This window comes from Canis lupus, chromosome 28, assembly GCF_011100685.1.
Source record: "Canis lupus familiaris isolate Mischka breed German Shepherd chromosome 28, alternate assembly UU_Cfam_GSD_1.0, whole genome shotgun sequence".
In the NCBI taxonomy this organism is placed as follows: domain Eukaryota; kingdom Metazoa; phylum Chordata; class Mammalia; order Carnivora; family Canidae; genus Canis; species Canis lupus.
The window spans coordinates 8,907,770-8,933,757 of NC_049249.1; the positions used below are offsets into that span (position 1 = coordinate 8,907,770).

Consider the following 25,988-nt stretch of genomic DNA (forward strand, 5'->3'; position numbering starts at 1 on the left):
TTATTTCAATGAAATGTTAACAGATGATAAGATTTCCTACTTGAAAATCTAAATTTTTAGTTAAAAATTACTAAATCTGTCAAAGAATTCAATCCTCAGTGTACACAAAGGTTTGGTCAAATAGTCTTTTTATTACACTCATGATAGAAAAGTAAGCAGATCCATAACTTTTCTTCTGTTATGCTTCAGTATCTATAAAAAATAAAGTTCACATATATGTGCAGCCACTTCATATCTATTCCTGAAGAATAATGAAAGATATATGCATATGGGACTTTTATATTAACAGAAGTTCAAAAATAATCTATTCTTGAATAAGGAGCCAATTTAAAAAATTATTATAGCCATTGCAACAGGGTATTATATTTATACCACTTGTAAAAATACCTATAATGTTATTATATAAATTTCACCACCAAATCATAGGTATATGATATATAAATATATAGGTATATACACATACATAAAACACATATTTCTGTATATGTATATTCAAATATAATCATATATACATATAATCCTCCCCTCTTCTTTGCCTTACTATGTCTATGTATGTATGTGTCTCCAATTGTGTGTTTAACCAGTAGGGGGAAGCAGGAAGGGCATCCTTGGACAGAGCAACAAATTCATATTTTATCACACATTATTGCCCCTGCCTGGAATGACCTTCCCCTGTTTTCTACCTGCATGGACATACTCATATATACATACCTATACAAATGTGTATCACAATTATTTTTTAATAACCACTGGGAAAAAACAAATTACACATGCTAAACTATCAAGAGATAAGAGGAAGAAATGAGTGAATTTCATGCATTTAAAAAAAATTTGTTTTTAAAGATTTTATTTATTCATGAGAGACACACACACAGAGAGAGGCAGAGATACAGGCAGAGGGAGAAGCAGGCTCCATGCAGGGAGCCCGATATGGGACTTAATTCCAGGACTCCAGGATCAGGCCCTGGGGCCGAAGGCAGGCTCTAAACTGCTGAGCCACCCAGGCGTCCCAATTTTTAATTTTTAATGGAAGAAAATATGACAATAAAGTACCTTACATTGGTATACACTGCATATGAGATACAGCATGAAATCTTAGGACTGGATTACAAAAAAGAATTTTGTTTCATACAGGGAAATTTGAACTGAATCTTAAAGGATAAAGACAATGAAAAGAAAGGGTCAGGAATGTCCTTCCTGATGTGAAAGGAGAGGTGGATGGTGGCTGACACATAAGACAGAAAAGCATCTGGCTTGTTCAGGTGAGGTCAGTGTGGCTTTGCAATCTGGCGGCCTGGCCTTTCTTCAGACTGGAACAAAACAGAGCTTATAGGAAGGTGGTGTAGCACCCAACCCATTGGCAATTGGGGTGGTGTCAATGTCCTTTGGATCAACCAGAGGTTTCAAGGTGAAATGCTGTAAAATATTGGTCAGTAGCAAAAACAGCTCCATGCGGGCCAGGCCTTCTCCAACACAAACTCTCTTCCCTAAAAACAACATATAAATTCAATATTCATTTAATTCTGTTTCTGAATTAGCACACAGGGAAGCTTAAATAAATATGGACTGAGAAAATAAATATGTTAATAGACTAATTAATCCATGGCTTCTTTTATCTACACCGAAATTTGGCTTCCTTCACTTCCTCAGTACGTATTTTTGTATGCACGTGTAGAGGCAAGGGCAGCTTGCCCCTAGATGGGCCACTTTGGCATAAAGATTATTTTAAATTAAAAGCAATTAAAACCCAGCAAATTCAAAAAAGCTCCTTACCTCTCCTTCAACTGCCTGTCTGTACCAGGAAGAGAGCAATTAACAGATTATTCTTTATCTAAGAGACTTCTCTGTATAACAGGGCAACCTTTGTTTTTGAAACCTCTCCTCTCACCTTCATGCTAATGGCTTCCTCCCCTTTGAATCCCCAGACTCCTGCCACTCTCCTTAGCTCAGAATGTCCCAGAGGCCTATATTGCTCTCTTTGGAATTTCATGTCTTTACGGGTTCCCTATACCTGTGAAACTAAATTTGATTTTCTCCTCTTAATCTGGCTCATGTCAATTTGATTTTTAGTCCCAGTGGGAAGAATCCTGAAAGGCAGAGGAAAATTCCTCTTCCTAGAAAGCTGGCAGAATTGGTAGTATACTTTAACACACTGGACACTGCTTGCCACAGACACAGCTGCAGCCAGAAGATCCTTGGGACATCTGACATACAACTGGCAGAAGGTAAGATTTCCTACCATGTCAGTCTTCTGGAATCTGAGGAGTCTGATGGAGCAAGAATGCCGAGAGTCCTTTTTCTGTCTTTCTGAATTTATTTATTTAAAAGATTTATTTATTCATTCATTCAGAGAGAGCGAAGAGAGAGGCAGAGACACAGGCGGAGAGAAGCAGGCTCCATGCTGGAAGCCCGATGTGGGACTCGATCCCAGGTCTCCAGGATCACACCCCAGGCTGCAGGCGGCGCTAAACCACTGCGCCACTGGGACTGCCCATGTCTTTCCGAATTTAGATTACCAGGAGAAAATACTTGTGGAACTAGTTCCTTGTGTTTAGCAACTCTTGGTGAATTTGGTAGAGTCCTCTTTGTGGGAAACAGATTAACTAGAGATGATCTTCGTTTTCCTTTGTGTCTTTTATGTCGTTTGTAATAAAAAGCAATTACCATAGTGCAGAAAGTAGGCATAGGCCCTATAAGCCTGCTGTTTGAGCCAGCCCCACAGGCTGGTGAGTTCATGGTTCTCATCAGACTGGCACCTGTTTAGATAAAGTTTGCTGTAGGTTAAGGATTGTTGCCAAGGGACATCTTGGAAACCAAAGCTCCACAACTGATAGGCATGAGTGGAACACATAAAAGCTATGATAGCACTCACCACCTCAAGATGGCTCCTGTAATAAGTTGGTCACAGAACAGGTTAGATTGACACTTGATCACTTACCAACCCAAGAAAATGAGGTGTGCAGTGAGGCACACTGTAAAAACACACTGTAAATCGTTAACCCTGTGGCACATCCCTCTTAGGTATTAGTGTGGATCCAAGAGACCCAAAGTTTAGCCAAAAGAAACACTAGGTAAAGTTTTTCCTTTTGTCTTGTTCTATGTCCCAAGAGCTTGGCTTTGTGACCAGTGAGAATATTCTCTTTGGTCTCCACCATCCAGAGGATGTACTTGCCAGGGTGCACTTTGGTGGCCAGCCAAACAGAATGGGATCTGAGTCTCTCTCTCTCTCTCTCTCTCTCTGACCACACCAGCTCTCAAGGGTATTTGTCATGAGAGGTCTCAGCCTATAGGAACCTTTATGTTCTCAATCTTTGTTAGTGCTGGAAAGTTCCATTACAGGAGCACATGCCCGGTGTCGCAGATTTACTGAGTCTGTGACTAGAGGCATCTCATGATTTCACTGGAGACCAGTAATGAAGGCCTCTGCTTTCTTAGACAAATTATGAGAAAAATCTTTTGGATCATAAGGGTTCCGTCATCTATGCCCTCTCACTGGATGCCTCTTGTGTCTTTGGTTAAAGCATTAAAAGCCTTATTAGTTTGAGTTGCTCATAACAGATCCCACTCATGGATTCTTTAAATTGGCTGTTTGAAAAAAGAAAAACTTTCTCTCTCTCTCTCTCTTTTTTTTTTTTTTTAAGATTTTATTTATTTATTCATGAGAGACACAGAGAGAGGCAGAGACACAGGCAGAGGGAGAAGCAGGCTCCATGAGGGGAACCTGACGTGGGACTTGATCCCGGAACTCCAGGATCATGTCCCAGGCTGAAGGCAGGCGCTAAACCACTGAGCCCACCGGGCTGCCCAAGAAAAACTTTCTTAATAGAGACCTCTCAATTGTCCTACTTTTGTTTGTTGTTGTTTTTTCAATTGTCCTAGTTTAATGGCTAGCCTCAGGGACTCCATTGACAAGATAAAAGAACAGAAATTAGAAATAAGAAAAAGAGGGAGGTATTTGAAAATTGGGCCTATGATGTCCTCCCCACAAATATTAGTAAAAACCTAAGCTATAAAAATATTTTTAGGGCAGCCCGGGTGGCTCAGCGGTTTAGCGCCGCCTCTAGCCCAGGGCGTGATCCTGGGGACCTGGGATATATATATATATAATCTTATTTGTGTGTATGTGTCCCATGTTGCAAATGTGAGATATTTTCTCTCATTTCAATTTGCTAAATTGAATTTGTAAAAGAGTTCCATTTAGTTGAAGGCAGCCCTCGTAAGGATTGGGCATTCTAAGAACTCAGAAAGATAGAAACTAAGATAAATGTTTTTCAAGTTTATGTGATCAGGGAAAATACTCAGTATTAAAACTAACTTAAGGGATGCCTGGGTGGCTCAGCGGTTGAGCCTTTGGCTGCCTTTGGCTCCGGGCGTGATCCTGGAGACCTGGAATCGAGTCCCACGGGCTCCCTGCACGGGGCCTGCTTTTCCCTCTGCCTGTGTCTCTGCCTCCCTCTCTCTGTGTCTCTCATGAATAAATAAATAAAATCTTAAAAAATAAAAATAAAATTAACTTAAAGTTGTTGGTTTAATTAAAATAGCTGTGTCTTTAGAGTTATCAGGATTAAATATAAAACTTGTAGCCTGCCCGTGTTTACTAAAAGTCAAATAAATTCATATTATCTCTCACAAACTTTATGAGAAAAAAATGATGGTTGACTTTGATGCCTCAAAATATTTTATACGTAGTCTAAACTGTTCAGAACAAGTCAGTTAGATGTAGATAAGATAAAAAGGTTTGTAGGCAAACTTTTATTATTATTTTCAAAGATTTTATTTATTCATTTGAGAGAGAGCGATCATGAGCAGGGGGCTAAGCAGGGAGCCCAACACAGGGCTCGATCCCAGGACCCTGAGATTATGACCTGAGCCCAAGGCAGATAGATGCTTAACCAACTGAGCCACCCAGGTATCCCCTAAAGATTTTATTTACTTTTTAGAGAGCAAGAGAGCAGGGGAGGGAGGGTGATAAAGAATCTGAAGCAGACTCCACACTGAGCATGGAGCCCAACAAAGGAGCCTGATCCTGCAACTTTGAGATCATGTGTAGGTAAAAATTCAGGTTACCAAAGATTTTGGTAGTTCTGTAAAAGTTTAAAGTTTTGCTAAATGTTAAGCTAAATTAATTGAATATCTAGATCATTTCCAAGTAAGATAAAATAATGAGACATTAAGTACTGAACATAAGTTTATCTCTGTTGGGCGGGTGGGATCAAGGGGGATGGGGAATGGGGGGGCACCAACAAGACAGCGGCGGACCCCCCCCCTTGTGGCCCCCACCTCAGAACCTTCCGGGCAGCACCACCCGCCCGGAGGACACCGGACACGTCATCAGGGGAGCCTGGACCTATGCAGGAAGCCTGAACCGTACTTTACCCAGACCCCATATAAGGGCAGGGGCAGTCGCCCCTGGCCTATCTCACCAGTAATAAATAAGCCTAATACCTGTCACCCCAGCAGACACCAACCCCTTAAAAAGCCCACTTGCCCTCCCAGCCGCCACTTCCCTGCTCTCTCCCCCTCCACTGCGGCTGTGGGGATTATGTGTTGTTTTACAATATATCTTACTGCCCAGAAGTTTTCCTGAGGCTGGCAGGTGACCTCCTGTCAATCCTAGGCAAGCGCTCATAAAGATTGGGCACTCTAAAAACTCAGAAAGATAGAAACTAAGATAAATGTTTTTCAAGTTTATGTTCTCTGACCAACTTATCCTATCACTGGAGCCTTCTTGAGGTGGTGAGTGTTCTAACAGCTTTTTTTTTTTAAGATTTTATTTTTTAAGCAATCTCCACACCTAAAATGGGGCTCGAACCCACAACTCCGAGATTAAGAGTCACACGCTCCACCAACCAAGCCAGCCAGGTGTCCTAGTTCTAGCAGTTTTAAGTGTTCAATCTGTGTCTGCCAGTTCTGCAGCTTTGGCTTCCAAGATGTCCTTAAGCAACAGGCTTTACCTCATGGGCCCATTAACCTATATTAAAGTTTGTATGACAAACAACATAAAAGACACAAAGGAAAACAAAGAGCGTCTCTTGGAGGAAAAGAGATCAGTTACCAAAGAGGACTCTACCAAATTTACCAAGAGTCACTAAGCCCAAGGAACTAGTTCCACAAAAATTTTCTCCTGCTAATCTAAATTTAGAAAGAGAGAAATAGGACTCTTACCATTCTCGCTCCATCAGACTCTAGATATTCTGAGAGACTGACATGGTAGGAAATCTTACATTCTGTCAGCAGAAGGTGTATGGGGTGAGCAGTGTCCAGAGAGTTAAGGTATCCAGCTGACATAGCAATTGTTGGGAGCAAGAATCCCCTGTCCCTTTCAAGGTCCTTTTAGCTGGACTGAGAATCAAATTGACATGAGACAAATTAACAGAAGAAAATCAAATTTAATTTCGTATGTAGAGAGAATATACACAGACCTAGAAATTCCAAAGACAGGCAAAATGAGGTATATACATCATCCTAACTAAGGAGGTAGGAAAAAAAGAAATATTACAAATTAGCCACAAGCATATTAACTAATCACTTATCTCCAAACAGTTTCTAATGTTATCTGGATTCCAGTCAGTCCTCCAGCCTTCCTCTCTGCTCTGCCTGTTGATATTTTCCATATCCTTCTAGATCCAGCTCAGATGTCTTTCGTCTACCCAAACTTATTTGATGTGCTCAGAGTATATAACTCCCTTTTCTGTTTTCTACAACACTTGTTAATGCTTCTAAAATAGCACCTTTCAGATGAAATTATAATTATTCATCTGTCTCACATACTGGAGCCTAAGCTCTTAAGGTAAGGCCTCAGATCTTGTAATAATACCCACAGTGTCAGGGCAAACGCAGGTCTACAAGCCCTGTGACTTGAGACTCCTTGAGGTTTCTCTTCATTATACAGTAATGGGCCCAAAATATAGGAAGAAAGATAAGGAGTAGTATAATAGTACCTTGCTTTGTGATCATCTCTGGGCATTGCTCATAATCTTGTGCAAGTGTTGCTTGACACTTATTTTTTTTATATATTCAATCAAAAGGAAATCTGTTTTTGTCTTGGTTTCAATTACTTCTACAGGAAAGGCCCTTTATCCTCCTCCCTCCCCCTTTTATTCTCCTTTGGAATGTGCTGAATATTCTCCTTTCTCCCACTTTCCAGCTCCATTTTGTGTTTAACTTTTGTGCCTACTCTGTTCAGGAAGCTGATTTCTATGGACTGCATAAACCGAAAAGTTAGTTCCCTTCTGGATTCTGAATAAATTCAGAGCATTAGATATTAACAAGGTCAGAGTATTTATTCCCTTATCCCACCCTGCCAGGCTACAATTTAGGCAGTGGCTATATTGCTCTGCTATAGATACATTTCCTGTTGAGGCATCCACTCCTTCTTTCCTAAAGTTCTATTTAGGTTCCAGTAATGCCCTCCTCTCACCCTTTCTGACCTAGGATGGTAACATCTTTCTGCTGATGCTGGTCCTGAATGCTTTATCACACCTTGTCACCTACCTTAATCCTGCCCATACCTCTGAAAATAGTCTCATGATTAAATTCTCTTTAATTAACTTTTGAATATGCCACCTGTTTCTTCCCAGGACTCTGACAAATTAAAGGGAGATACTCAAATTTCCCTTACCTTCTATCTACTCTACCCACTGCCTCTTCTTAGGAACCTCAGTGGTGGGTTCTGGAGCCAAACTTGGCAAGCGCAGCCTCCAATCAAACAAGAAGTAACCTGGGCATTGGGAGTGATGCCTCTAGCCTCATGCAAATGACAATTTATCTAGCCCAGAGTAGCCGCCATGCAAAGCCCTTCCTCATCTCACTACCCCGATACATAGATAAAAATGAAACTTGCTTGCCTGCTGAGAAGGCCATGAAGTAGTCACTCTTCTTAAAGCTGCCATTTTCATCCAGGAAGTGGCCAGGATCAAACTGATCTGGGTTGGGGAATCCTTTCTCATCATGCAGGACAGAAGTCAGAGATGTTAATATGGTTGTGCCCTGATATGAAAAACAAAAACAAACAGATAAACTGAATTATAATGAAGGTCATGGAGCTTGAAATCCTTTTGTTTTATAGATAAGGAGAGAGGTACAAAAAGAACTTATTTACTCCATGTCACAGAACAAACTAATGACCAACTCTAACAGGTTTTAAATCCTGTAATGCTAATCCAAGGCACTATTAACTGATTCCAAAGTCATTCTATTCAGTTTGTGGCCTGACTCTAGCATGCTCTTTTAAGAAAATTAAGGGATCTCCCTAGAATGCATTGTTCCTGACAAATAAATTGCAGTATTATCTAAAAGTGCTCATGCCACTGAAAATCAGCTTTCTCTTTGGAACCAAGTATGAGGTCTTCAAAATCATACTTGAGTGGTCATTCCTGAAAACCCTTCACTTTCAAGGATAACAAACTGAGGGTGTCTGGCTGGCTCAGTCAATAGAGCATGCAATTCCTGTTCTTGGGCTCGTGGCTTCAAGCCCCACCATGGGTACATAGCTTACTTAAAAATAGTTTTTTTTTAAAAAAAGATGACAAATGGTTAAATATCCCCTCCTCCCATTGTGCTCTTTCAGTTGAATTATTGCATATCTTTATTGAAATGAGAGCATTTCTGGTTTCTAGTAGGGTTTTCTTAAGCTCACAGATACGGTGTAACATAACGATTTGGAGTTTAGTTTTCAAAATCAATCCAATCTTTCTATTAAATTAAGCTCTGTGATTATAGGTTACTTGTTTAACATTTCCATGCCACATTTTCATTACTAGTAAAATGTAAACAATAAATCTGCACTAGTAAATAATACATTGCACACATAAAATGAGATAATACAAGAAATACTTTTGCACAAAGATTATTTTACCACATGCTATGGGTGCCTGGATAGCTCAGTCAGTTGGGCATCCTACTCTTGATTTTGGCTTAGGTCATGATCTCAGGGTCATGAGATCGAGCTCTGAATCTGGCTCTGCACTTACATGGAGTCTGCTTGAGATTCTCTCTCCCTCTGTCCCTCCCCCTGCTTATGCCATCTATAAATAAATAAATTAATTAATTAATTTAAAAAAATCCTTAAAAAGAAAAAAAGATTCTCTCTCTCTCTCTGCCCCTCCCCACTGCTCACATGCTTTCACTCAAAAAAGATTACCACTATTCTCTATAAGTCCATGGTTATAGGTTGGGTGACACACACACAGGAGGGGACTCCATGAAGCCTGTCCCTGTATGATTGCTTGAGAACTGAAGCTGGATATCAGATGTTATGCAGAGATGGGGGAGTTGAGATTCCAACCGAGCTAGGGTGAAGAGAACTTTCTTGGCACCTCAGATTTTTTGTGGTAGCCCCCAAACTTGTAAATTGTTAGGTTAAAGAACCCACACTGGACTAAGGGTCATGCATAAAAACTAAATTCAAAAGTGAAACTAACCCACAATGAAAGAATTATAGTAAGCTTAACAGACTGAAAAACTTTTGTCAGTAATTTAGCTGTCTGCCAAAATAAGTCAATGTCCTTTAAAGGAAGATAGTATAATCAGATTCTCCACAAGGCATCATTCAAAATGTTCAGCATATAATAAATTGGTTTTTTTTTTTAAGTAGGCTCCAAACCTAATGTGGGGCTTGAACTCACAACCCTAAAATCAGAGTTGCACACTCCTCTGACTGAGCCAGCTAGGTACCACAAACATGCGAAAATTTATTAAACATGTGAAAAAGAAGGAAATGTGATCCAAAATTAACAAAAAACAAAAACAGAACAATAACTAAGATTGAATAAACAAAACTCTCTCAACAGACACCATTCCCAGACCAGATGGCTTCACAGGTGAATTCTACCAAACATTTAAAGAATTCTCAAAAAAAAAAAAAATAAATAAAGAATTCTCAACAAAATCTTAGCAAACTAAATTGAATGGTACAATAAAAGGATCATATACTGTAATCAAGTGGGATTGATTCCAGGGATGCACGGATGGTTCAACATCCACGAATCATTGTGATATGAAGGCTAAAAATCATATGATCTCAGTAGATGCAGAAAAAAAGCATTGAAGAAATGCTCAACAAAGTAGATATAGAGGGAATGTACCTCAACATAATAAAGGCCATATATGATAAGACCACAGCTAACATTATCCTCAGTAGGGAAAAGCTTTAGCTTTTCCTCTAGGATCAGGAACAAAAGAAGGATGCCTACTCTCACCACTTTTATTCAACATAGTATTAAAAGTCCTAGTCTGAGAATTTGTCAGGAAAAAGAAAGAAAAGGCATCCAAATAGGAAAGGAAGTAGAACTGCCACTGTATGAAGATGACATGATACTGTAGATTTGAAAAAACCCTGGGCACCTGGGTGGTTCAGTGGTTGAACGTCTGCTTTTGACTCAGGTTGTGGTCCCGGGATCCTGGGATTGAGTCCTGCCTCAGGCTCCCCACAGGGAGCCTGCCTCTATCTCTGCTTATGTTTCTGCCTCTCTTTGTGTTTCTCATGAATAAATAAATAAAATCTTCTTTAAAAAGTAAAAATAAAAAAACCTTAAAGACTGCACCCAGGGATCCCTGGGTGGCGCAGCGGTTTGGCGCCTGCCTTTGGCCCAGGGCGCGATCCTGGAGACCCGGGATCGAATCCCACATCAGGCTCCCGGTGCATGGAGCCTGCTTCTCCCTCTGCCTGTGTCTCTGCCTCTCTCTCTCTCTCTCTCTCTGTGACTATCATAAATAAATTTAAAAAAAAATTAAAAAAAAAAAAGACTGCACCCAAACTGTTAGAATAAATGAATTCAGGATAAAAATCAATATACAAAAATCTGTTGCATTTCTACACATTAATAATAAACCATAAGAGAAATTAAGAAAATAATCCCATTCACAACGGCATAAAAAAGTCTAGTGATAAATTTAACTAAGGTGAAAGATCTGTACACTGAAAACTATAAGACACTGATGAAAGAAATGGAAGACAATACATAATAAGTGGAAAGATATTCTATGCGCATGGTTTGGGAAAATTAATATTGTTAAAATATCTATACCACCCAAAGCCATCTATAGATTCAATGCAATCCCTATGAAGATTCCTATGGCATTTTCACAGAAATGGAACAAACAATTCTAAAATTTGTATGGAACCACAAAAGATCCTAAATAGCTAAAGCAATCATAAGAAAGAAGTACAAAGCTGGAGGAATCACACTTCCTGATTTCCAATTATATTATAGAGTTATAGTCATTAAAACAGCATGATATTGGTATAAAAATAAACACATTAGATAAATGAAAAGGAATAGAGAACCCAGGAATAAACCCCATGCATAGATGGTCAGTTAATTACTAACAAAAAGCCAAGATATACAATCAAGAAAAGACAATCTCTTCAATAAATGGTGTTGGGAAAACTGGACCATATCTTACACTCAAAACTTAACTCAGAATGAATTAAATAATTGAACACAAGACCTAAAACCACAAAACTTTCAGAAGAAAACAGGTAGTAAGCAGTCTTGCTAATGAATATTATGAAGAAAATCCTGTGGGAGTCTAAGCACTATTATTTATAAAATTTTATCAAGAAAGTAAAAGGAAAGGAGCATGTGGCCAGAGGGTAAGATGCCTGGGTTATGACTATGTCATACCTGTACATGGTTAGGTAATCTATAATCCTACTGTTGTGATACTTGATAACCTAACATTCTTAAGGAGGGGGCCCTGGAGGGGCTCAGTGGCTTAAGCCTCCAACTCTTGATTTGGCTCAGGTCATGATCTCATGGTCGTGAGACTGAGCCCCTGGACACGCTCCAGGCTGGGTGTAGAGCCTGGAGATTCTCCCTCTCCCCCTGTCTGCATTCTCAACTATATATATATATATATATATATATATATATATATATATATATATACATATTTTTAATTTTTTAAAACAATTCCTTAAGTAGTAGCAATGAAATATCTCTCACCTTGGGAATAAGGTATTCTCTAAACTTGATGTCCTGAGTCACTGAATGGGGCAGATTGTTGGGGACAAGATCAATGTATCTCTGGATCTCATGTACCACAGCATCTGTGTAGGGCATGCAGCTCCTATCTTGCATGCAGGGGCTCCGATGTCTGCCAACTACACGATGAATCTCTTCCTGGACTTTAGCTGGCAAGACAGGAATCAGAATTTATGTGAAATGGAAATGTCTTTTGATTTGGTCTTCCTTTGTGTTTTTTTTTTTTTTTGAAAGATTTTATTTATTTGAGAGAGAGAGAGCTCATGTGCACTTGAGGGGAGGGGCAGAGGGAGGAGAGAACCCCAAGCAGACTCTGTACTCAGTTCAGAGCCTGACAGAAAACCAAATCTCATGACCCTGAAATCATGAGCTGAGCAGAAACCAAGAGTCAGACACTGAACTGACTGAGCCACCCAGGCACCCCTTGATTTGATCTTAATCATGGTTACATTGTGGGAGGATATTGGGAAAGGGGAAAAATCACATATGGCTACTTCCAAAGGGGAGAGAAAAAGAAATCTGTTTCCTGGGCAAATTGGAGTCTCATTAGAGAATTAAATAAATGTACATATAAAACAAACTATACCATGAGATCCAACTCTGATTTCTCTATTTTGTGTACTTTTGTTTGATAAACTTATGGATATTGGGTCTTAAAAGCGCACTACAAACCATACTGTTTAACCACTTTGTATATGCCAGTTTTTGTTTTAAATAGGTAAGTTCCAAGAGGGTAAGAACTACCCAGTGCAATAAATGTTTAATAAATAGAACAACTAAGATGTTTGACTCAGCACATAGGAAGTTAACATTTATTTAGAATGCAAAATATGACAGGCATGCTGTACAATGTATTACATTACTTTATAATTCCTCAAAACAGTCCTGTGTGTTGGGTATTATCTTATGTGTCTCAAAAATAAGGGAACAGACTCATACAAGTAAATATATTCCTTAAGGCCACCCAGGTGTTATGTGGTCTTTCTCATTCCCAAACCCACAATGTTAGCAATTGAGTAAGATTACTGAAAGTAATTTTGTTAGCAAATTACAATTTTTCCTTTATTTGCAAAATATTGCAAAATATGCTCTTTTACTAGGACTGTTCAGTAGTTAACCATTTATTAGCTTTCTCCTATGAGGGAAAGATTCTGTGAATGTATCATCTCCCCTAAACAGATGAGAGACCAAGATATGCAGAGTAGTCATGAGTCAGAGATCACATAGCTACCTACTAATAAAGTCAGAATCTGAAGTCACTGTAGTCAGTCTAGAACCCATTTTCTCCAGTATCATGTTGCTATTTGGTCAAATGGTATTTATCTACTACCTGAAGAGATGTCTTTATTAATGGAGCATGTGACAACTCTGTGGTTTGACAGCTATAAGGAAGACAGGAATTCTAGAGAAGTGTTAAACTTCTCGGATTGAGAAGCTGGAGTTTCATCTAGAAGAGAGTGACTATGTAAAGTGGTTTGGAACCTACTTATAAAATCAGAATGCTTAGAGAATGGCGAAGGGAGGGATGAAAATGGGAAGAAAGAAAAAATATAAATGGATATGATGCAAGAAGAAATGAACATGGAAGCAATAGGGAGCTAGGACACAAAACGGGCTTTTGCAATGTACACAAGATGTAAAGGTCTAGAGACAACTGTCATACGGTATTTGTAGTCATAATCAACATGGATCTAATAAGAGGGAAGTTACTTGACTTGAAAGAGTCTGTGTCACCTAAGGGAAACACAGTATTATATCCCATGAGTGAGAGCAAAGGAATTTCAAAGCTATGCTTCCAAATCGCACCATTTGGAGAGCACTTCTTACTTACCTTGGGAGGACAGGAGGACCTTACACAAAGGAGAGTAATGTGGTGCCGATGTCACAGGGATAAGCCTCCTGAGATGTAACTGTGTTAAAGTGTCTCGGGGCAGCCCGGGTGGCTCAGCGGTTTAGCGCCGCCTTCAGCCCAGGGCCTGATCCTGGAGACCCGGGATTGAGTCCCATGTCGGGCTCCCTGCATGGAGCCTGCTTCTCCCTCTGCCTGTGTCTCTGCCTCTCTCTCTCTCTCTCTCTCTGTGTCTCTCATGAATAAATACATAAATTTTTTTTAAAAAAGTGTCTCGGTGTGCCAAAGCACAGAACATGATATAGTAGGGAAGGAAATATCTCCTTAGATGAGTACTCAATAAAAAAAAAAAAAAAAAAAAATGAGTACTCAATAAAAAAGAGAAGCAAAAGGGGAAAGGTTGCATTTGCAAGAGAAGTTATGTTTGTGAGGAAGAATTTATTTGCCCAAAAGGATATATTTGAAAATAATTTATTTGTATATAACTTTTTTTAGAGAGTGAGTCTCTTTGATAAAGACACTGTAATTTTTGTTGAGTCAATCCTTACATTGCAAGTGAATTTGAGTAGAAATATCTTCTGACAAAAATATACTTATCTGACCATGCAAAGTGTATCAAATGGTATCTTCTTAGAGCAAGTGGAAGACTGATTCTTCCAGGTCCTAAGACAACTCTGCTATTTGCATCTGTTAGGAAGTAAATCAGGGACATTCCACCACAGCAGGGAAAATGGTGAGCTGTGCCCTTCAAATCTCTGCTGCTGCTTGAATATTTCATTTCCTTTTATGTACTATAAACGAATTTGAATTGATTTATCCAATGATGGGAAGATGTACCAAAGATAGAAAATTTTTTGTGTGTATTGTCAAGGCAGGTGAAGAGTGGGACAATTGTCAGTGTCACCTGTCACTTTCTACGTGGAATTGCACCCTGCCCAACACTTGTGACCATACCTGTGACATCTGGGTGCTTTAATAGCACCAATAGTCCGTATCTCAGGGTGGTGCTCGTTGTCTCTGTTCCCGCACTAAACACATCCCATATGGTAATGATCAAGTTGTCCATGGTAAATTCAGACTGTTTGTTGTGTTTTTCCTACAAACAATGTGTTACAATTACTTGGTAAATAAAAGAGTCTCAGAGGTGACTTAACTCAATATGACATAGTTATTTGGTGTGAGTGCTACAGCTGCAGGTCAATTAGAAAGTTGTTAGGGTTCCTTCCAACAGTTAAAATATAATCAGAGTTATAAACTTTCAACAAGTCCTTTCCGATTCTTCACTTTCTCATCCCCTAGAATTGATCAGTTGCTCTACAATTTCTTTGAAACACAATTTTTATCAACTCCTCACTGCTACTCGTTGTCACTTTTAGCATCTATTGCCTATTTAATAATGTCTAATTTTCCCATTCAAGCCATCTGAACCACTCACCCCGCCAGTGCATCGTTATTCCCAACTCATCAATCATTAAACCCGTGACAATTCATCAGTTACAATTAAGATCACCTCTCTGAAAATTCCACACACTTGATCACTGCGCTTATTGATCCCTGGACCTACTATGTTGTCTCTGTTCATCTAAGCTAAAGTTTCTTCAGAACCTACCTCATCTGTGAAGATTTCCTACTGCCTTTCCAAAGTAAGCCTTTGTAGATCCCTATCCATTCCTGTGTTCCCTCTCTGGTTACATCTTCCAGTTGCTGAGCTTATTCAATGAAGGATGATGTGTTGTGTATCATTAATCTTGAAGTGTGTGAGTGTATATTTCAATCTGCCCTCAAATAAAGAACCAGCTTTAACATGATAAATATAAAACCTGCAAAGCCATTTTCAGTGAGAATTTAGCTATATCTCAAGATACCCAATATCGTTTGCACAAGCAAGAGGTCAGACAAGCAATTAATACATCTTTCGGAAGGACCATTTGTTTTATTTATTTTTTTTTTGGACCATTTGTTTTAATATCGCAGTTTCACTGGGAAGAACAAATCTAATCCATGAATCACACACACCACCCACAAAGATAAAGGGTCACATTTTACCTTTTCTATTTTGATCAGGAAGTAGTCAATAAAGTCCCGAGGGTTACTAAAGTTTAGAGATTCTTCGTGTTCTTTTATTTTTTCCGAAATAAACTTAAATTGGTTAGCAATGTTTTTAAATAACACATGATGACTTCCTGGAAGGTAATGTATTAAAAGAGGGAAAGCATTGTAGAGCTGAAAGAGGAAAGAATCATTCATTAATTCACTCGGCAAAGTTTTACAGGCCTATGTTATGAATCAGACACTTAGTTTATGCTGAGGATATAAAGAGGAGTAAGATATGCTTCCTGTACTATGACGTACTTGGAGTTTGAAGGACAGGGAACTGACACAATCTCTGGACCTACAGGATGCACGAGTCACAAAGTGATTTCAAAACCATTTAAATTTCTTTCCTAGCCATAACTCTGTGAAGGAATCCAGGAGCATACCATCTTTTCCCAAAGGTGAATATTGAGGTTCAGAAAGGTCAGTCAACCTTCTGAGACATCAATCTCGTAATAGAGCTAGAACCTAATGTTCATCCCAGTTTACCTACATGTATTTCTACAGAGTCACCTAAAAAAGTTTACAAGGCTTACAACCTTTTTTTTTGTAATGAAGAAACTGCACCAGAGAGATTAAAGAAATGCCCAAATTACTTAGTTATTTAGGGATTTTATACTCTCAGGAATATGCACACTGCCCTTATTCATCAGCCCATGGCCAGTCCTAGAATTTACAGATTCTACTTTATTTTTTTTTATTTAATTTTTATTTATTTATGATAGTCACACAGAGAGAGAGAGAGAGAGAGAGAGAGAGGCAGAGACACAGGCAGAGGGAGAAGAAGCAGGCTCCATGCACCAGGAGCCCGATGTGGGATTCGATCCCGAGTCTCCAGGATCGCGCCCTGGGCCAAAGGCAGGCGCTAAACTGCTGCACCACCCAGGGATCCCTACAGATTCTACTTTAGACAGTACCTCATGAGTTAATGCTCTTGGTGACACTGAAGCAATTTATTCTTTCCAGTAGCTTGTATCAAACTACGTAGAGAACTGAGAACTCTAGATTCCAGGTCTATCTCATTCCTTGTCTTGGCTAGGCTATTTTAGTGATAGTTTCTTGTTCCAAAAAATGAGTAGACTCTTTGTTCTCTAGAGTCCTTTCCAGGGGGAACACATCATGACCTTATGGTTCACACATAATTTTAGTTCTTAGTAACATAAGTTACTAACATTTTCTGAGACTGTACTGTAGTAAGAAACACATTTCATATCATCACCCTCTTCATCTATTGGATATAGAAAAGGTTTCTCAAAAAAACACTTTGCTATAATTGATGTACTATACTACATTTCTCTATCACTATATTTCATGGTTTTTAAAATAATTTTTTAAAGATTTGTTTTAGAGAGTGAGAGAGCAAGTGAGCATCAGGTGGGAGGGAGAATCTCAAGCAGACTCCCTGCTAAGCATGGACCCTGATGCCAGGGCTCAATCCCATGACCCTTGAGATTATGACCTGAGCCAGTATCACCAGTCAGATGCTTAACTTGAGCCACCCAGGTGCCCCACTATATTTCATGTTTTAAATATCATTTCAATACATTAAATTGATTTGATAACTCACTCACTAATTGGTTGCAAATGATAGTCTGGTAAACATTATTTTAGCCATTTGGAAACAGGACAAAGGGATGAGGTAAGCATGAGCAACAGATTAGCTAGAAAATTATTTTCCATTTATTTATTTATTTTAAAAGATTTTATTTATTTATTCATGATAGACACACAGAGAGAGACACACAGAGGGGCAGAGACACAGGCAGAGACACAGGCAGAGGGAGAAGCAGGCTTCATGCAGGGAGCCTGATGCAGGACTTGATCCCGGGACTCCAGGATCATGATCATGCCCTGGGCCAAAGGCAGGCGCTAAACCACTGAGCCACCCAGGGATCCCCTTATTTGCCATTTAAAGAGAATCTTGACCTTACCTGTATCCAGGAGGTGCTTGAAATTAGAAGGTTTTCATGAAAATACTCTAACAAGGTTAAAAAATCTTTATCATCATACTCAAAACGATTCTGGAAAATAATGGAGCAAATCACATTGCAGGGAGCACAGCCCAGAAGGAAAGTAGGATCACAGGGAGATGCTAAAACAATATAATTTAAAAGAGCACAATTTTAATATTAATCTCAAGTTGATTGTTTAAAATGATTGGAGAAGGGCTGACTTTGGATATTCATTTAAATATCGGAATTACCTGGATGTGTCATCATTGCCATAAACTCAACATGCCTAAAATTGATGGTTTGCCCAAACAAAGCTATCTAATCCAGCTAGCCCATTTATTAATTTTCTCCAAGTGTTCTATTTATGTTATTCTCCAAATAAGAACCACTGGATAATTCAAAGGAAGTCACTTTAAAATATCTTGAAAGCTGTAAAGTTTAGCTTTTGGTGTGGATATTTCTTCATGATACCTGGAGGAAGCTGAGCAACCAAATAAGAAAATCAGGAGCCTGGAGATACTTGAAACCATATTTTATAAAACATAGTTGAAAAAAGTTGGGTGTGCATTTCTTGTAGAAGAGAAGATCAGGAAGTAGTCAATAAAGTCCCGAGGGTTACTAAAGTTTAGAGATTCTTCGTGTTCTTTTATTTTTTTCTGAAATAAACTTAAATTGGTTAGCAATGTTTTTAAATAACACATGATGACTTCCTGGAAGGTAATGTATTAAAAGAGGGAAAGCATTGTAGAGCTGAAAGAGGAAGAGAAAAATAATTAGAGAAATTGGAGTTCCATTTGGATATTTGAAGAAATACGTTATATAGTATTGGAACCTGGCTTCCTATATACAAAACATGACTCCATTTTTTTTTTTTAAGATTTCATTTATTTACTCATGAGGGACAGAGAGAGAGAGAGAGAGAGAGAGAGAGGCAGAGACACAGGCAGAGGGAGAAGCAGGCTCCCTGCAGGGAGCCCGACATGAGACTCCATCCCCGGTCTACAGGATCACGCCCTGGGCTGAAAGCTGTGCTAAACCGCTGGGCCACCCGGGCTGCCCAACATGACTCCATTTTTTGATGTTTGGCTGCCAATAAATTTTGAACCACACCTTTTCTTCTTCTACTCACATCTGGACAAACTGATAAAAAAGCTCAAGTGTTCCTTCCTTTGGAAATAAGACATTTAAACTATACAACCACTTACTTGCACACAGAAACTCTCATTCCCTACCCCATCCCTTAACCACCATAAAAACATCAAGCCACGGCAGCCTGGGTGGCTCAGTGGTTTAACGCCACCTGCAGCCCAGGGCGTGATCCTGGAGACCCGGAATCGAGTCCCACATCAGGCTCCCTGCATGGAGCTTGCCTCTCCCTCTGCCTGTGTCTCTACCTCTCTCTCTATGTCTCTCATGAATAAATAAATAAAATCTTTAAAAAAATTAAAAATATTGATAACTCACTCACTAATTGGTTGCACCTCCTCTCACACTCCTGCATACACACACACACACACACACACACACACGCATGCACGCATGCACCAAGCCAACTCGTGCTACTGAAGCTCCCTCCATTCACACTCACACTCCTCCAGGTGAGCTATAATGCAGCCCTAAGCACTGAGTTGGATTTGGCGTGAATCCTACCCCTGAACCACCAGTGCTTTCTTTTTCCCCCAGTTTTACGAATGTAACATTGACAGCCCTGAGTAAGTTTACAGTGCTCAGCATAATGACCTGACATACAGCTATAGTGAAATGTTTGTGATGTTCCCGAGAACTTACTAGAGAAATTACTTCATTTTGCAAGGTGTGGTGGCAAAAACTATTAGCTCATTACCAAAATCCATGTTCTCCTCATTGTCCTATGCACACAGATAACCACATTTCCCAGTTCCTCTTAGAGTTGGTGTGGCCCTGTGACTGAGTTAGAGCCCATGGGATGGGAATGGAGTTTGGTGTCCCATGGCCATACCTAGCCTACTGAAAACACAATTTACCCTTTTCTTGGGTCTTTGCTTCTTCTGCTACCATGCAAGGAGATAAATTCTGGATGACACTGGAATGCACATGTTGAAGAAAGACATCAGGTCTCTTATCAAGCTAGTGCCTGAAAAGGCTATCATGCCAACCACTTCACCTCTTAATACTGCTATGGGAGCAAAATAGAAACTTCTTTTGTGCTTGAACTGTCAGGTCGCTCTGTAACCTATCTGAAACAGCATATAGTCTTCCCAAACTATTACTGTTAACTACATAAAGAAATACACACCGTTGGTTTTTTTTAATGCTTCCACTAGATACAAGGCCTCTTCTTGAATTCTGTCTTCAACAGTCTTCTTTCCCATCCCCATATTCCGCAAAACTGTCAGGGAAAAACGCCGGGTTTGCTTCCATTTTTCTCCGTTGCTGAAAACAATTCCTATCAGAAGAAAAATTGGGGGGGTGGGCACCTGAGTAGCTCAGTGGTTTAGCGTCTCCTTTTGGCTCAGGTCATGATCCTGGGGTCCTGGGATTGAGTACTGCATCAGGCTCCCCACAGAGAGCCTGCTTCTCCCTCTGCCTTTGTCCCTGCCTCTCTCTGTGTGTATCTCATGAGTAAATAAGTATTTTAAAAAATAAAAAAAAATTTTTAAAAGAGAATGACTTCCATTACCATGAATTCCAGCTGAGAGTCTTTATCTCAGCAAATAATAATCACACGTAAACAGGGATGTAAATACAGTGGTGCCAGCCACAGGATTTTCCAATGAGCCCTGCTTTACCAGCCTCCTGTTAACCCAGCCTAGGATCTGTCAAGACTCTGGGTTTGACATATTGCTCAACCCTTCTTCATCTGTTGGCTCCTTCAAACCTCAGAATAACTGTGAACCAAATGTTTTGTCTGCATTTTACTGATGATCATGGAGACAAAATGCTCTGTGATCACACAGGTCATTGTGAATCCAAGTCATAGGGAAAATTTTCAGGGCTGGTTTCTGTATGTTGTAAATGAATTGTAGGCGAGGCAACAAAAAGAGTCAGTTCTCAAGAGGAGGGGAGAACGCACTGGAAAGAAGTTCATGAAAATATATTCCTCCTCATTTTCACATTTCCTCTCTCTGTGTTAAGTCTTTTTCATGAAATATGGTTTCTTTTTTTTTTTTTTTAGATTTTATTTATTTATTCATGAGAGATACAGAGACATAGGCAGAGGGAGAAGCAGGCTCCATGCAGGGAGCCCGATGTGGGACTTTATCCCGGGATTCCAGGATCCAAAGGCAGATGCTCAACTGCTGAGCCACCCAGGTGCCCCCATGAAATATGGTCTTAATACCATGGAAGTTCAGTCAGACTTCCAGAGCCATGACAAAATCAGGAGAAAAAACAATTTTCATAGGAAACTTGTCCATAAAGATTTTAAAGAACAATGTGGAAGAGGAAGTGACCCCATTCAGGCCTTATCTCTTTTTGCAGAACCCAGTGACCCACCAGAGGGCCGGACAGCATAAGGCCAGCTCCAAAAACAAATGGAAGACAGTTCAATTACTTTAATTTAAAAAGGTTTTCCTATTATCACTTGCAATCCATATGTACTCACTATGCTGTTTTCCCTAAACCTCTTTTCAGAGCATATTTGTACTTTATGCATTGTATTCTATTGGATTCAAATATATCTTATGCTTTTTTTAGAAAAATAAAAGATTGAAGGCAAAGCTGAAAATATCTTAAACCTATGTTGGCTCCATGCATACTATATGAATTTCCTAAAATAGCCTCTTGGTCACCATGACTCAGGCCAGAAAGCAAAATGTTTCGTGACTAGGATAACTGAGTCATTTCCCTCTCTTCTCTTTTCTCTCAGTCTCTTATTATCTTAACTGAAATTAACATTAGCTTAACTGGCCATAATTTAAAATGAACACAAATTCATACAACACTAACAGTGAGATGATTTGCTTCCATTGCATCTACTGTTTCACGGAGACTTTGAGTCCCCTTCATAATCTAAAATATGGATTAATGATCCTTTACTGAAAAATGTTGGAATTATGACATTTTCATAAATTTCTCTAAATATTTACAATGTCTCAATCCCTTAGCCTGTTTCAGAGTCTTTGCGACATACAAACCCACATACGTTCCCCAAATTGAGACATACCTAATCCCTGTATGGTCCAGTCCAACAATGGGAAATGGCCTCTGCCTGAAAACTCTTCACTCCGATCAATTAGAGCTTCCTTCACCGCTTCATACCCGTACAACACCACGGTAGGCTTCATGCCAAAATACACAGTGAACACAGGGCCATAATTCTCTGCTAGCTGGGAAAGGAATAGGAGGTACAAGAGTAGTAGAATTTCAAAATTAGAAATGTAGATAAGTGAGGGAAATAGCTTTAATCTTACCAAAGAGGCATTTTAATATTCATTCACCCATTACAAAAGATTTCAACTTCTAGAAATAGTAATTTAATAAATCATATTAAGTGGTAATTATCATATTGTTAGAATGTTGCTATTATTATTATCATTACCAACAGTTATCCTTTATTCAGCTTCTACTATGTGACAGGGACTACATTATGGATTTTATTCATACTATTTTATTAGCTTTTATCTGCCAAACCTATAACTGCATCAAATTTCTCCTTCCTTCCTATAGTTACAATAAATGATGTATTTTTTGTCCTGTTTAAGGGAAATCCCTCCTCTTGCCCCTGTGTAGACACATAATCATCCCTCATTATCCCCTCTCCACATCTTTTTAGTACACAGACTGCTACATAATAATACATAAGGATCTGACAATATAGTCATAGACATTTCCCAGCTTCCCTATGTGGCCATATGACTAAGTTTGCATGAACCGCTATTAACAGAAATGATGTGTGCAAATCCTACACTGGGTGTAGGGCATGCATTTAATGGTAAATGCATGCCCTCCATTTCTCCCCCTACCCATGGACTGAAATTTGACAGCAAGGAGATAGCTCCACTGTGTCCATACACATGAGAACAATAGCCTAGGCACCCAGGATGGTAAACTACAAGACTGAGAAAAACTGGTTCTCTGAATGACCTCAAGGAAGAGAGGCACTCACCTCTATATCATTCTGTGAGACAGAAATAAGTTCCTGTTTTCTTTAAAGCCATTGTGTTATTGGGATCTCTCTGACATGGCAGCTTATTTGGTACACTAAATGATGTAGGACCTATACTTTTTCAACTTACCTTACAATTCATTCTCTATAAAGCAACCAGAGCGATATTTTCACAAGGCAAATGCTAACATGAGAGTCGATGACATCACATTGCTCTAATGCTAACGACCAATATTCTTCTTTTTTTCTTTTTTTTTTTTTAAGTAGGCTCCAAGCCCACTGTGGAGCACAACACAGGGTTTGAACTCACGACCTTGAAATCAGACCTGGGCTGAGGGATGCCTGGGTGGCTTAATGGTTGAGCATCTGCCTTCGGCTCAGGTTGTGATCCTAGAGTCTGGGATTCAGTACTGCATTGGGCTCTTTGTGGGAGCCTGCTTCTCCCTCTGCCTATGTCTCTACCTCTCTGTGTGTGTCTTTTATGAATAAATAAATAAAATCTTTAAAAAAATCAATGTGCGCTTTTAGGAAAATTTAGTGTTGTGACTCTGTAAATCAGTAGAACTTTGTTTTTTTTTTTTTTTTAACTGAAAGCAGTTTCGTTGCCATTAGAGTTTACCAAAGAATAATTATTAAATAATAATTACTAGTCACATTACAGACAGGGAATTCCTTCTTTTGGAAATTTCAACAATTATCTCACGGATTTATTTTCTGGCAGCCTTCCAGCTGTATACCACTTAAAGTCACATCTGAATATACAATGGACACTTGCCTTTCTTTCTTTCTTCTTTCTTTCTTTCTTTCTTTCTTTCTTTCTTTCTTTCTTTCTTTCTTTCTCTTTATTTCTTTTTCTTTCTTTCTTTTTTAAGATTTTACTTATTTATTCATGAGACATACAGAGAGAGGCAGAGACATAGGCAGAGGGAGAAACAGTCTCCTCATGAGCTCCCAGGACCCTGGGATCACGACCTGCGCCAAAGGCAGATGCTCATCCACTGAGCCACCCAGACATCCTGATACTTCCCTTTCAAACCACTTCTTTAAAACATGGTGTCTGGGATCATATTTTATTTAGATATTGGGCTGTAACTGCAAACAACTGGAAGGAAAGTATCATACCTACCTTGCTTAGGGATTTGCTGACATTCTTAGTATTTATCTGTAGAATATTTCCAATGATTGGGAGAGGAGTGGGGCCAGGTGGCAGCTTCCCTTTGGCACGATTTTGATTCCACAGAAAGAAAGAAATCAAACAAGAAAGACATATCACCAGAACTATGAAGAGATCCATTGCTGTGCTTTGTGTAAATGCAGTTGAAAGCTTGGAATCCAAAGATTTTATAAATACTAAGTTCAAGTTGATTATCAAATACGCACAAAGTCTTTGAACTTTTGGGTAAATAATTATTTTATCTTCAGTGGACTCTGACCCATTGGTAGAAATTAAAACAAAAACAGTCATCTTAATGTTGATAAATATCTAGGTTTTCAGTAGTAATTTCAATTAAAACAATAACACTTCAGAGATGGTCATATTTTAATAGTGAAATTGAAAGCTATCAGATTTTCAAAGGGCTGGAATTCATGATTTTGACAAATGATGAAAGAATATCTTACGTCAAAATTTATCATTACATGAGCAGAAGAAAGAAGCACTCCTAGTGCCTTTTCCCAGAAAATCCAGGAAAAATGAGAATTAAGAGACAGAAAGGAGGAGGCAGGGTAAAAAAAAGAAAGGTATAGTGAGGTAGTCTCTTCTAGAGAAAAGGAGAGATATCCCAACTTTCTTGGCAGAGCCCTTTTCTGTATGTCAAGAGTTTTGACACTTAACTCCCAAAGGGGCTGCAGGATCCACAGATGGTAGATAGGAGACAGAAATCTACCACGTCAAGGAAAGAAATCACTCAAACAGTGGCGAGTCCCTTCGGTGATATTATCCATCCTTCCCCCTGCACATCCATTTCCAGTGAGAGTCCTATAACCAGAGCCTACAATGCTGGTTCTCAGTTAGGCAAGGAAATATACTCTAGCGTTCAATACTATATTTGAAAGTGTCTAGAAACTTAGAGATATGAACAAAACTTCAGGACTCAAAAAAGTATTTGAGAAAATCCAATGAGGCATAACAAACATCACACTTAGAAATCAGAACACTAACTCCTGAAGAAGCTAACTTTGAGAAAACAGAAAAAAATATTAAAATAATTTTAACATCGGAGGTATTAAAACTGTGCCTTCAGGGAGGAGTTAAGATGGCAGAGTATAAAAGGGCCCTGACCTTGCCTCATCCCTCAAACACAGATCAACATCAAATCAGTTTGAACAACTAGGGAATTGATCTGAGGATTAAGAAAACAAATATACATGATTGGAGGGAGAGGATGTGGCAGATGCAAGGCTTATCTTAACAAATCAAAGCACAACTAGTTAAAGTTCCAAACCCTCCCCACTGCAAACAAGGAGGAACACTGTGGAGGACTGAACTGTGGGAAAAAGCCGTTAAAACACAACAACAGGGTGCACACAGCATATACCAGAACACTTCCTGAAGCCCCAGGCCCCGGACAGTGTATGACTCCTTCTTAACACAGTATTACTCTCAGGAGCAGGTAACATGATAAGCTTTCTTTCTTTTTTTTTTTTTAAAGATTTTATTTATTTATTCATGAAAGACACACAGAGAGAGGCAGAGACACAGGCAGAGGGAGAAGCAGGCTCCCTATAGGGAGCCCAACGTGGGACTCGATCCCGGGACTCCAGGATCACGCCCTGAGCCAAAGGTGGCACTAAACCACTGAGCCACCCAGGGATTCCCCATGATAAGCTTTCTTAATATACAAAAGACAGAAACTTAGACATATGAAAAGATGGAAGAATTCTCCCCAAAAATAAGATCAAGAAAAAAATCACAGCTAAGGATTTGCTCAAAACAGATATAAGCAAGATATCTGACCAAAAATTTAGAACTACATGGGCATCTGGACGGCTCACATGGTTAAGCATCTGCCTTCAGCTCA

General features: G+C 39.3%; 1 protein-coding gene across 1 annotated transcript; it reads right to left on the reverse strand.

Moving 5' to 3' along the window:
* Window positions 1-830: 830 nt before the first annotated feature.
* On the reverse strand, window positions 831-24,273 carry CYP2C18 (cytochrome P450 2C21). Its single transcript, NM_001197044.1, has 9 exons — window positions 24,095-24,273; window positions 22,027-22,189; window positions 20,158-20,307; window positions 17,862-18,022; window positions 15,883-16,059; window positions 14,791-14,932; window positions 11,949-12,136; window positions 7,848-7,989; window positions 831-1,487 (listed from the first exon to the last, which is right to left on the reverse strand). Exons 1-9 carry the CDS (start codon window positions 24,260-24,262, stop codon window positions 1,306-1,308), a joined length of 1,473 nt encoding a protein of 490 aa, NP_001183973.1. The 5' UTR covers window positions 24,263-24,273; the 3' UTR covers window positions 831-1,305.
* Window positions 24,274-25,988: the final 1,715 nt, after the last annotated feature.